This window comes from Esox lucius, chromosome 19, assembly GCF_011004845.1.
Source record: "Esox lucius isolate fEsoLuc1 chromosome 19, fEsoLuc1.pri, whole genome shotgun sequence".
Lineage (NCBI taxonomy): Eukaryota > Metazoa > Chordata > Actinopteri > Esociformes > Esocidae > Esox > Esox lucius.
Genome location: NC_047587.1, coordinates 8,736,286 through 8,749,212, shown reverse-complemented (window position 1 = coordinate 8,749,212; position 12,927 = coordinate 8,736,286). Strand labels below are relative to the sequence as shown.

The 12,927-nt window shown below is 40.0% G+C and overlaps 2 protein-coding genes across 4 annotated transcripts; both read right to left on the bottom strand.

The window, feature by feature from the left end:
• Positions 1-147: 147 nt before the first annotated feature.
• LOC105018217 (cytochrome P450 2F2-like) lies at positions 148-6,162 on the bottom strand. 3 transcript variants are annotated; one of them, XM_010883465.4, is made up of 10 exons: positions 5,755-6,162; positions 5,285-5,538; positions 4,961-5,123; positions 4,668-4,820; positions 4,382-4,542; positions 3,206-3,331; positions 1,195-1,333; positions 912-1,099; positions 677-818; positions 148-587 (listed from the first exon to the last, which is right to left on the bottom strand). In XM_010883465.4, the coding sequence occupies exons 2-10, from the start codon at positions 5,441-5,443 to the stop codon at positions 403-405; spliced, it is 1,416 nt and encodes a 471-aa protein (XP_010881767.2). In that variant the 5' UTR covers positions 5,444-5,538; positions 5,755-6,162; the 3' UTR covers positions 148-402. The 3 variants fall into 3 exon arrangements, with proteins under 3 accessions (XP_010881767.2, XP_010881768.2, XP_010881766.2); XM_010883466.4 differs by having other exon boundaries at positions 677-719; positions 3,206-3,379; positions 5,755-6,160; XM_010883464.4 differs by having other exon boundaries at positions 3,206-3,379; positions 5,755-6,159.
• Positions 6,163-7,429: 1,267 nt separating this feature from the next.
• Positions 7,430-11,704, bottom strand: LOC105018216 (cytochrome P450 2F2). The gene is made up of 9 exons (XM_010883463.2): positions 11,508-11,704; positions 11,164-11,326; positions 10,871-11,023; positions 10,585-10,745; positions 9,141-9,314; positions 8,529-8,667; positions 8,251-8,438; positions 8,008-8,149; positions 7,430-7,918 (listed from the first exon to the last, which is right to left on the bottom strand). The coding sequence occupies exons 1-9, from the start codon at positions 11,667-11,669 to the stop codon at positions 7,734-7,736; spliced, it is 1,467 nt and encodes a 488-aa protein (XP_010881765.1). The 5' UTR covers positions 11,670-11,704; the 3' UTR covers positions 7,430-7,733.
• Positions 11,705-12,927: the final 1,223 nt, after the last annotated feature.

Below are 12,927 nucleotides of genomic sequence, written 5' to 3'. Positions count from 1 at the left end.
AAACAGAAACATAATTTTATTGTTTATTTTGTACGTTTCATGTGGCACATTTTTATGATATGTTAAACTTTTAGTTTCTATATATTTTAAATTTATTTTCTATGTATTTGTCTTTATTTTCTATCAATTATTACAAAAATGTGTTTTACACATATTTTCACTTCATCAACAGTGGCAATTGCTTCTGCTTTAGTCATTTTCTTACACATTTATACACATATATAAATATATGTGTGCATATAGACATTACAAACATGAAATATACTCAAATAAGTATATGTTACCTTACTAATTACAATTATGAATATATCTATCAATACCAAACTCGCAAATATTATACAATTCAGTCCAGAAAGATTATACAGGATTAACCTTTCAACTGTCTCTAGAATATCCACCTAACTAGTTTAACCTCAGTCTAACACCCATTTTGAAGGGTTTGGGGGACATGGTTATGCCAAACATAGGGGTGTAGTCAGGTTCCCCTGCACCCTCGGGCCAGACAAATCTGAAGCGTCGCAAGAGAGTAACAATGACCAGGAAGAGCTCCATGCGAGCAAGTCCTTCTCCAAGACACATTCTGGGCCCTGTAAGAATAACAAGAACGGTATTATTATGTAACTTCCTATGACGTTAATCACATGTGGGAAGCATTTCGTCTTGCTCTGTCCCTCACCTGCAGAGAATGGCATGAAGGCCTCAGGCTTCTCAAACTCTCCCTGTTGGTTTAGAAAGTTCAAGGGGTTGAACTCATGAGGAAACTTCCACTGACCCTCCTCATGCAACACAGAGGTGAGGTTTGGAATAATGAGAGTGCCCTAAAATAAGAATGAGACATTTATCAAAGGGGTGTATCAACGTGTAGGTTAGATCATGCTTTAACACATTTTAGATGAATTTCTGCTTCTCACCTTTGGGATACTGTAGCCCATCAGCTCAGTGTCTCTGGTGGTTCTATGAAACACACTGAGTGGGACAATACTGGCTATGCGCTGAACCTCATGGATCACTGCTTGAGTGTAGGGCATCCTGTGTCTGTCCTCAAAAGAGGTGTGTTCTTTTCCATCCAGTACCATGTCAATCTCCTGCTGACACCTCTCTGTGAAGACCAGGGGGAAGGGGTGTTGGCAAATTCAAAGTGCTCAATGAACCTTTTTTAAGCTGAATGACCTGAGGGAAATAAAGCAAACAGACCCTGAATCTTTGGGTTGGTCATGAGGTAGAGGAAAGCAGTGAGCAGAGTGTTGGAGGTGGTGTCTGTTCCGGCGAACTGTAGGTCCATGATGTAAAAGATGAGCTGGTCCTCATTGAAAGTAGATCCAACATTACCTCTCTGTTGAAGACTTTAACATTTTGGTCATTTAGCAAACACTCCAGAGCCACTTATAGTTAGTGCCTTCATCTTAAGAAATCCATGTGAGACAAGCACATGACAAAGTCGTACAACTGTCTAGTAAAAAGTGTTAATTGGCAAAGTTAATCCTGTTACAGAAAAACAAGTTTGTGAAGGGTACTATTTGAAGAGGAAGGCGATCAAACGATGGGCAGGGACTATACTGTCCTAGCATCAGGGGTATAATGGTTCCACCACTGGGGTGCCACGAAAAAGATTTCACTGAGATGAGCAGGAGATGACCTTGCATAGCAGGGTGGTCAAGAGACTGGAGGAAACACAGCAGAGTGCTCATTTTGGGATGTATTGTAGGGCTTGAACATAACCTTGAGGTAGGGAGCTGCAGCGGTCCAGGCGAGATATAACATGTTAGGATCTGCACCACTTCCCGTGTGAGGACTGGTCGAATTCTACCAATGTCACATAACAGTTCTTCCCACTCTGGGCGGGTGATATTGTGGAGCGGTGAACTGTGTTGGCGACGCTGCGGAGGAATCGCGGCTTCCTCATATAGAGGTTTTAAACACTGGTTGGAGGCAGCGCCCTCAGGTTTTTTGAAAAGATAAGAGAGGGATAGGTAAGGAGTGACTCCGGCCACCTAGTATTTAGAGAGGACGCAGATTGTGGTCGGGGATGAGTCTGCATGAGAAGTAAGTAATCTGGGGTAACCAGAGAGTCTGGAGAAGGAAAAAGAGAATGGGGTTGGATGAGCTGGGTTGTCGGAAGAGCGCTACTCAAGCCAATGAACACAACTGATCTTGCAGGCGCCCAACCCACCACAAGGGGTCGCTACAACCTTGTCTGACTGCACAGAGTTAATTAGACAGAAAAATCCACACTAGGACCAGCTGGCGGTTCCACCTGTCCGAGGCTGGGGCGACCACCTGCTTCAAGGCTACCACCCACAAAGAAAACAATGAAACATGATCCAATGAATACCACGGTGTTACACACCTGCTATCGTGAGGTGCTTCAACAGGGTTGTCAAGCCAACATCAAAGGCAGATTGCAGGAGCTGAGATAACGTGAGACAACACCTCAGCTCGGACTCTTGACCCTGTGGCCCTCCAAGGGGGCAGTCCTCAGCCCTCTGCTTTACTCCTGGTCCACCCACTACTGTGTGGCTTCGCAAGACACTAACTCCGTCATCAATTGTACCTACAACAGTGGCACCAAGGGGGAGGCAAGCAAACTATTAGAGCATGGCCCTCTTCATCAGTGCCCAGCGTCCCTCTGCTTCAGTGTGGCCATGCTCACACAAGTCCGGATGTCAGTGAGAAACAATGCCCGATGAAAGCCAGAAAAAGTACATTTCATTTTCTGTCCAGGAAACTTCAAGTCAAAATGTAGATGTGTGGGTTGTCTTATCCTGTGCACATCAGCAAAATAAAAAGTTGAACTGAATTACAAACACTGGGTGATAGATGTTCTGTGTGCAACTCCTTGAATGGCCTACACCAGGAAGTTGGCAAGTTTATCTTTATGCAAAACATATTTCTTTCTTTTTAAAGCTGGGATCCTTAGTTTTTACTTAGATTTTTTCAGTTATAAAATAATAAAAAAATATAACTTCCATGGGACCCAATCGTAACTCCAAAAAGAAGTTCATTGTACTGATATCTTTTGTAAACAGACTCATTCCTTTTAATCAAAACACATATAGGGTGACTGCTTTGTTCTTGCTCAAATTATGGACCCCAGTTTTGAGTGTGTATACTCTATTTGTATGTGGGTGAATGTTTAAAAACACAAAAAGTTAAAAGCCTTTAAACATTTACACTCCCAGGAGAAAAAAAGAAAAACAACACACACTTTCTCTATTTCATCCAGGTAGCTGTCAATGAAGTTTCGTGGTTTCCAGGGATGCCGGCTCTTCTTAACCTCATCAACCAAATCAACGGCGATCTGTTTACCAGATTCTATATTTTTAAAGGCCTTCTGGAATGGCAAAGGAAGGGTTTTCAGTATAGGCAGCGTGTCATACAGCTGTGAAGACAGGAAAAATACATATTTCTATTTAATTCTACATATTTCCAATGATATTCCACGACTCATAACTACTTTCAAATTAATAAGGGAAGTTCACCCAAAAGACAAATAATAATATAAGCGGTTCCATATCCTTGTAGAAGATTATGTACGAGTTAAAACAGGAAATCAGGTTTTGATTTGTTTACCTGGCACTGTGTAAAAATGGTCATTAGAGGCACTCAGAAAGAGGAACCCTGCTGTTGTCGTTGGTATTACTATTATTATTATGTTTTTCTCCAAATGTGCTAAATAACTTAAAAACAACATAGTACAAAGTTGTGTAAATTTGCATGCTTTATGTACAGGCGACTGAGTAACCATGTCACAAAGAATGAACATGATTCAACTATAGGTGGTGCTGCACTGAACAACTCAGAAGTGCATTTTGTCTTTTCTCATGGGGAACAAAACTGCCTCAAGAACTCATAAAATCTTCAGTCTTGGATTTTTAAAACCTTTAAAAATCTTCTTGAAATCAGCTGTAGGTCTGATTGACTTCATATTGCATGTGAAGGTTGCTGTTGCATGTCTGTCTACAGGGTGTTCGGGAATAAGACACATTTGTTGCAAAATTACCGAAAAAATTGTGTATCATTAAAAGAAAAGGCCTTTAAACTGTTTGCATGTGTATAGCTATGTACAAAAAAAGTTTGTACAGGCAAAAGTTTTTCCCGCGCTTACCAAAAATGGCGAAGCTAAATATGGTGTTGCGAAGAGATGTTATTGGAATTCTTATTGGTTCACCATTATGTTTTAACCATAACCTGGTGTTACTGACCACACCTGCTATGTTTGGACCATAAATGTTGTTATTGACCGTGCTTGTCATGTTTTGTCAGTAGCACAGTGTTTTTGTACCATACCTACTATGTTTGGACCCTAGCATTTTTATTGACCGTGCTTGTCATGTTTTGGCTGTAACCCTTTGTAATTGATTTGATTTAATTTGCAACATACCATAGCCCAGGGTCCATTGGCAATCTTTGCATTCTCATTAAAGAGACTGATGAAGTATTCCAGTATTTTGTCCTCGTAGTCGTAGCGGGACCCAGTGAGTACAAGAAAAAGTATATTGAATGCAGACTTATGAAACATAGTCTGAGGGTCCATGGTTTTCCCTGTGCAAAATGACAATATTAAGTAGTATTATTTATTCATTATTGCATATGTTAAATGACCATTGTTGTACATTTCCTTACACAATGGCAGATTAATGTCAGTTTAAAATGTTCTGCTTTTCTACCAGCACTTTTCTCCAAGGATACAGTGACATGTGAAATCTCCTCTAGAATCCTTTCCTCCATGCACTGCTTTCCCAGACCAAAGTTTCTCAGGGTCATTAGAGCAAAGCGACGCTGCTCCCTCCACTCTGAGCCATAGTCTGAAAGAATGAAACCTTGGGACGGGGTCAGAGAAGAATTACATTAAAATCATATGGGTTTCAGGAGGACTTTACAGTGAATCAAGCTGAAATCATTTCTAATAATTCCTTCCTGTTTTTACTGATTTTAACCACGTATGGTTTTTGACACTTACTTTTTCCTTGCAAGGCATGGTTGACCATAAGGTCCTGGGGTCTTCCAGCAAAGTCAACAGCCTTGGTCACCAGGGCCTCCTTCATAGCTTCAAACCCATTGACAATCACAGCAGGTCTTCCACCAATGTAAAGACTGAAGACCTTCCCATAGCACTTAGACAACTAGTTGGGAAAGAGGACATAAGGACACCTTGCATAGAACACAGGCATTAACGCTGTGTGATTCGAGGTCAAACTGGATAACTAGACTGATGGAGCAACAACAGTGATGTAACATTGTGAAAAATTAAATGTTATGGTACTTTAGGCATAAAAACATGTACCTTCTCCAGGTCTTTCAAAGGATTTTCCAAACTCAGATGAAGCAAATTCCCAAATATTGGCACGGGTTGTGGACCAGGAGGAAAGTTTTGGGGTCTTTTTATGTTAAGAAGGAAGAACATGCAGATGCCAGTCCACAGCAGAACAATTAAGCCCAGCATGATGATCTGCTGATCTGTTCCCCTCTGCTGCACTTTATAAACGGAGTGGATGGGTGCGTGAGCCTCGCTCTGTGCTGCGGGAGCTGGCTTTAATACTGGTGATCCAATTCCAAAATAAACAAGAAGAGATAAAGAATGAGAACATCAAGTACAGACTCATTTCATTTCTTATGTAATTCTGTGGCATTTTGTAACCCGGGGATGACTTTTAGTAGCAGTAGATGGGCCATTAATCAAGACTAGCGCAAGCAATCGCTCTGTAACAGCAAGGTCATGAGGCTGCAGACAGAGAAAGAGATTGGGAGTGTTACCTGGTTAGGCTGGATGTTTTCTGGGGCAGGTAAATGAGGTGGAGTAGGAGTTACAGGTCTATGATAAACGAAAGCATTTGTAAGGAATCTATCCAGTAATTGAATCGGGGGATAGGGAAAAGTATATAGCATGGTAGGGGTTTCATTTAGCAGTAATTATTAGTTTTATTTAGAATGTTTTTTCCCCCATTTGTTCTTAAATGACCCAGCTTGGAATGGATTCCCTGACTAGCAGGCCATTTTGTGTTTTGGTTTATGATAGCCCCTGAAAGTATTTTTGTACCGTCTACTTCTTAGGTAGAATTGATGTCATGGTAGCAGATAAGCAGACGCTAGACTGGGAGAAGGCGAGATAAGGGTTAATAGTGGAGAGGGAGTTCACTGAACACAAAACCTTTTTAAAACCCTTTTTCCCCCACAAGTTTCTATTTTTGTTTACCAATGTAAAAGCTCTGAACCCTGCTTTGCTGACAACAATGTCCAACAACTGGATATCAGGCCCTGGCCCAGCTTATTATAAAGTCAATCTACGAGCAACCGGACCTACAACAGACTGCCCTGGACTCAGAGAGTAACAGGCACGAATGGAAACCATCTACAGTTTTCCCACCTCACTGCACTCTGCCCTGTAAACGGACAGGACGCTCACACCAGGGTGTACAAAAGTTTGCACGCCGCTGTACAACGTTTTGACAGACACTGGCCAATGCGTACTCAATTTGTTGCCGACAGAACGACTTTCTGAACTTCTCAAGTTAGGAGAGTCCTCAGACGTCACCGTGAATGGGCTGTGTGCGCGATACACATGAAATGTAAATGGTAATGTGTACTAGGTATAGGGAGCATGGCCCCGGCCCTGTAACATGGAAGGCTCTGGTCTGTACGGATCATTCGAATTGTTCCAGTACTGATCAGAAATGTGATGATGTGGGAAAACTGACTGGACAGAGTATACATAAACCCCAGGGACTGTTCTTCATGTTCTGTCTCTGTATGCTTGATGATGCACACCCAGTGGGCACTTTCATAGTGAACTTGGTCCTTTGGATTTTCACTCAGCAGTCATTTTGTTTTACTTGATTTCACTTCATAATGGGCAACTTTTCAGAGGCATTGAGAAATGCAACCGTATCATCTCTGTTATTCTCTATCTGCTAATGTTATAGCCAGGATCTTCAGTGAGTTTGACTGCCATGTAGGTATTAAAAAAACCTGGTCCATGGTAAATAAACCTGTCCATAAAAACTTTTTCTGGCCTAATTTACATCAGTATTAAGAGTTCTGAAACAAATCTATTAGGCTTCATTAAAGGATAAGTTGGTTAAGTAACTCCCTCTAGTGTGTAAAATTGTAATAACAGAACAATTGTATACACAACTGTAGATAGCCCTATCAGCAAACTTATAACATCTATGGAATAATTATTTTTATAGCCTATTCTGTCTGTGGAATAACGACAACTGAGCAAGCAAACACTCTTTGCATAGCAGTGTGTCACAGAACAGAGAGCCTCCTACGTTCAGCCTAGACACGCTGGGTTATCAAGTTTTTCTTTACATTCTGGAAAGAAAGTTGTAAAGGTCTTGATGACATGAATTATAAATACAGTATACGATCTCATTACGTTTATTATACTATTACATTTTTTATACAATTAAACAGAATTAGCTGAATTCTGGCTAAATGTATTTATGTCAGCTACAACAACTTGTCTTTTTAAAAACGAATGCACTGAAATGTGCAGTACACTATTTCACATAACATACTTTTAATTTAACTAGTCAAATATCAGTACTAAAACCAGTAGTAAAACAAGTAATAAATGCCTACGTCATGCTTGAAACAAGTAATGTTCCACATATTTACATACTTGTATAAGTGTGAAGCATTTTAAACTGAGCTATTGAACACATTCAAAGATGAAATGACAGCTTACATTTCATCAATGCTTAATCTAGAATGTTTATTCTTCCCTCTAACTAGTTAGACCTCAGTGTAACCCCCATTTTGAAGGGTTTGGGGGACATGGTTATGCCAAACACAGGGGTATAGTCAGGTTCCCCTGCACCCTCGGGCCAGACAAATCTGAAGCGTCGCAAGAGAGTAACAATGACCAGGAAGAGCTCCATGCGAGCAAGTCCTTCTCCAAGACACATTCTGGGCCCTGTAAGAGTAACAAGAACGGTATTATTATGTAACTTCCTATGACGTTAATCACATGTGGGAAGCATTTCGTCTTGCTCTGTCCCTCACCTGCAGAGAATGGCATGAAGGCCTCAGGCTTCTCAAACTCTCCCTGTTGGTTTAGGAAGTTCAAGGGGTTGAAGTCATGAGGAAACTTCCACTGACCCTCCTCATGCAACACAGAGGTGAGGTTTGGAATGATGAGAGTGCCCTAAAATAAGAGAGAAATTATGAGACGTTTATCAAAGGGGTGTATCAACGTGTAGGTTAGATCATGCTTTAACACATTTTAGATGAATTTCTGCTTCTCACCTTTGGGATACTGTAGCCCATCAGCTCAGTGTCTCTGGTGGTTCTATGAAACACACTGAGTGGGACAATACTGGCTATGCGCTGAACCTCATGGATCACTGCTTGAGTGTAGGGCATCCTGTGTCTGTCCTCAAAAGAGGCGTGTTCTTTTCCATCCAGTACCATGTCAATCTCCTGCTGACACCTCTCTGTGAAGACCAAAAGTAACAGATGCTGGCAAATTTGAGAGGCTCAATAACCCCTTTAATAAACTAAAAGTCCTGAAGGGAAAAACAGACCCTGAATCTTTGGGTTGGTCATGAGGTAGAGGAAAGCAGTGAGCAGAGTGTTGGAGGTGGTGTCTGTTCCGGCGAACTGTAGGTCCATGATGTAAAAGATGAGCTGGTCCTCATTGAAAGAAGATCCATCATTACCTCTCTGTTGAAGACATTAAACATTTACATTGTAGTCATTTAGCAGACACTCATGCAGAATTTATTACAGTTAGCATATTAATGTCAAGATAGCCAGGTGAGACAAATCAAACTGGCACTGAGGTGCCAAGACAAACAACCTCTTCCTCAACGTCAGCAAAACAAAGAAGATGTTTGTTGACTTTAGGAAGCAGAGGGGGGAACACACCCCAGTCCAAATGAACAGGGAAAAAGTAGCGACTCAGCAGTAAAAAGTTTGTCAGTGTTCACACAACCAAGGACTATCAATGCCACCAATGTTGTGAAAAGGGTGCAACAGCAACTCCTAGAAATATTCGATATCAGTGGAGATTAATTTTCTGTCTTTCAATTCGAGAGAAATAACCTCGCTGAATTAGGACGAGTGGTTTAGAAAGGAAACTGTTGATGCAAATGGTAGACTTCCAATACAATAAATAAAAAAACACAGGCACGTACTTTGTCTATTTCATCCAGGTAGCTGTCAGTAAAGTCTCTTGGTTTCCCAGGGTCCCGGGTATTTTTGTGCTCATTAACCAAATTAATCAGAATCTTTTTAAAAGACTCAGAATTTTCAAAGGCCTTCTGGAATGGCAAGGGAAGGTGTTTCATTATGGGGAGCATGTCGTAAAGCTGTGGAGAAAGTAAAAACACTTATTTCACATTTTTCTAAGGATATTCCGCAAAGCATGTTACTTTCAAATCAAACAGATGTCACCCAAATTACATACAGTGGGGCAAAAAAGTATTTAGTCAGCCACCAATTGTGCAAGTTTTCCCACTTAAAAAGATGAGAGAGGCCTGTAATTTTCATCATAGGTACACTTCAACTATGAAAGACAAAATGAGAAAAGAAATTCCAGAAAATCACATTGTAGGATTTTTAATGAATTTGTTGGTAAATTCCTCAGTAAAATAAGTATTTGGTCACCTACAAAAAAAGCAAGCTTTCTGGCTCTCACAGACTTCTTCTTTAAGAGGCTCCTCTGTCCTCCACTTGTCACCTGTATTAATGGAACCTGTTTGAACTTGTTATCAGTATAAAAGACACCCGTCCACAACCTCAAACAGTCACACTCCAAACACCACAATGGCCAAGACCAAAGAGCTGTCAAAGGACACCTAATCAAATCCTTGTGAAGACTTACAGAAATCGTTTGACCTCTGTCATGGCCAACAAAGGGTATATAACAAAGTATTGAGATTAACTTTTGTTATTGACCAAATACTTATTTTCCACCATAATTTACCAATACATTTAATTAAAAAACCTACAATGTGATTTTCAGGATTTTTTTTCTCATTTTGTCTCTCATAGTTGAAGTGTACCTATGATGAAAATTACAGGCCTCTCTCATCTTTTTAAGTGGGAGAACTTGCACAATTGGTGGCTGACTAAATACTTTTTTGCCCCACTGTATCATTCTGTGCTGTTCCTTAGCTTGTAAGAAGGGTATGGTCAATGTAAGACAGGAATCCATATTTTTTGTTGTACAATTGTCACCTTCAACTAATTATAATTTTGGACCTAATTCGTCCCAAAACATGCTCATTGGTAAACGTTTGGAGACACTAGCCATGTTAATGAAACCAAAGCAAGAATTCAATTTTATATATATGTCTCCAAACTCCTCATAAGTATCTGATTTTATCATTTTGTTGAATTATAGGGAGTCAACGGTACCGTGAAGTGAAACCTATCAAATTGGAAGGCCTGGGTTTGGACCAACGACCTCTACCACCCTTACCAAAGTTCCACTACAGCATGGGTTCAGATTCCTTCAGGAAAAAACTTCCTCTATCTTTACCCACTGTCTCTGTCTTTATCCAATAAAGCATGAAATGCTTGGAAATGTATATCTGAAAATGTAATAATAGCTATTTTATGTGACTGGTATCATACCATAGCCCAGGGTCCATTGGCAATCTTTGCATTCTCAGTAAATAGATGAATTATGTACTCCAGTATCTTGTCCTCGTAGTCATAGCGGGACCCGAAAAGTACAAGGAAAACTATATTGAATGCAGACTTATGGAACATTGTCTGAGGGTCCATGGTTTTCCCTGTGCAAAATGACAATATTAAGTAGTATTATTTATTTATTATTGCATATGTTAAATGAACATTGTTGTACATTTCCTTACACAATGGCAGATTAATGTCAGTTTAAAATGTTCTGCTTTTCTACCAGCACTTTTCTCCAAGGATGCAGTGACATGTGAAATCTCCTCTAGAATCCTTTCCTCCATGCACTGCTTTCCCAGACCAAAGTTTCTCAGGGTCATTAGAGCAAAGCGACGCTGCTCCCTCCACTCTGAGCCATAGTCTGAAAGAATGAAACCTTGGGACGGGGTCAGAGAAGAATTACATTAAAATCATATGGGTTTCAGGAGGACTTTACAGTGAATCAAGCTGAAATCATTTCTAATAATTCCTTCCTGTTTTTACTGATTTTAACCACGTATGGTTTTTGACACTTACTTTTTCCTTGCAAGGCATGGTTGACCATAAGGTCCTGGGGTCTTCCAGCAAAGTCAACAGCCTTGGTCACCAGGGCCTCCTTCATAGCTTCAAACCCATTGACAATCACAGCAGGTCTTCCACCAATGTAAAGACTGAAGACCTTCCCATAGCACTTAGACAACTAGTTGGGAAAGAGGACATAAGGACACCTTGCATAGAACATAGGCAGTAACGAGGTCAAACTGGATAAAGACTCTTCGATTAAGTAATGACAATGTTTGCAAACAAGTAATGTAAAAAAAATATTATAACAATCTGTAACATTGTGATTGTTATGGCATTTCAGGCATTGAAACATGTACCTTCTCCAAATCTTTCATAGGATTCCCCAAATTCAGTTGAAGCGGATTCCCAAATATTGGAATGGGTTTTGGACCAGGTGGAAAATTCTCAGGTCTTTTATTCTTAAATATGACGAACAGCAGGCAAACGCCAATCCACAGCAGAATGAAAGAGCCCAGCATACTTGTTTAGTTCTAACAACTGTGACGACTGCACTCTGCTCTAGTTTTCTCCAAAGGTATATTGACCTTTGTGTACATGCATACGCAATCCACAGCAAAATGAATACGCCCAGAATGGGGGGGCTGGTTGTTCTGCTCAACTTTACCGCACATTGCTCATTATCTAGGCACAGGGCACTCCCGCATAGGTGTGCCAAAATTCACACATTATTTTTGTTTACAAACACATTGGCCTTTAGATTATTAAATGAAATGTTTTTTTGAACCAGCTCGTAAGGATGCATTTTACTGTTAGTCAACATTTAGTTAGTAAAGAAGCATGCGACAAATAAAATGTATTTGATTTCTGGAATGTACATATAGGCGTACGCTTCTCAGTATGACAAATATTTGTGAACAATAAAAATGTTAGCGGAATTTATGTTGTGACAGCATAAACATGTTTCAACCCTGTTATTCTCTATTGATGTTATAACCATCACTTTCAGTCTGCATGCCTGCCGAGTAGGTATGAAGAAATCTCACGCTAACAGGTTACTTGATAACCAACCAGCATGTATGACTCTTTTACAATATATTATTTTCATCTTGACCCAAAATAACTGCCATTCTGAACAGGCTACGTATTACAGGCTTATCCTGGTCCACGTTTCATAACTGAACATTTCAAAACGTTCAACTGTTTTGGCCTTGACCATCTATTGTCATGCACAGAAGAACAATGTCTTGGTATGATAAACATCTATTAGTCCTGAAAAAAATGAGGTTTTTGTAAGAGATATGATAGTTCTCTTTGAGAAAGAACATCATTTTGGGTAAAGAAAGAACACAATCATTCTGTGTGCTTCATACCAACGCTTTTCTACAAAGGTTCAATGATGTGTGATATCTTTCCCAGAATCCTCTCTTCCATGGACTGCTTTCCCAGACCAAAGTTTCTCATAGTCATAATGGTGAAGCAACGATCCTCGTTCCAGTTAGTGACACAGCGCACAAAAATGACACCTGGAATGGTTTACTTAAAAAAATTCAGTTGCAGATGATGACTTTAAGTATATTTTCATATTGGAATTGATTAGAATGAACTTCTATGGCCTAGAGATTACGCAATTTACAATGCATTTGGGGGGGAAATTCCGTAATCAATCCACACACAATACCCCATTATGTCTAAGTACGTTTTTAGATTTCTTTATGAATTTAAAACACAAACTATTTATATAAACACATTTTAATAAGCATTCACACCCTTTGCTAC

Excerpts from the sequence above, each read along its gene's own strand:
- LOC105018217 (XM_010883464.4), bottom strand. The coding sequence starts at position 5,443 with ATGCTGGGCTTAATTGTTCTGCTGTGGACTGGCATCTGCATGTTCTTC. Across the intron at positions 5,124-5,284 it reads CTTTGAAAGACCTGGAGAAG|TTGTCTAAGTGCTATGGGAA; the intron begins GTACATGTTTTT and ends TTTCCCAACTAG. Across the intron at positions 819-911 it reads TGGGCTACAGTATCCCAAAG|GGCACTCTCATTATTCCAAA; the intron begins GTGAGAAGCAGA and ends TTCTTATTTTAG.
- LOC105018216 (XM_010883463.2), bottom strand. The coding sequence starts at position 11,669 with ATGCTGGGCTCTTTCATTCTGCTGTGGATTGGCGTTTGCCTGCTGTTC. Across the intron at positions 8,439-8,528 it reads GACCAACCCAAAGATTCAGG|AGAGGTGTCAGCAGGAGATT; the intron begins GTCTGTTTTTCC and ends TGGTCTTCACAG. Across the intron at positions 7,919-8,007 it reads CTTCATGCCATTCTCTGCAG|GGCCCAGAATGTGTCTTGGA; the intron begins GTGAGGGACAGA and ends TTACTCTTACAG.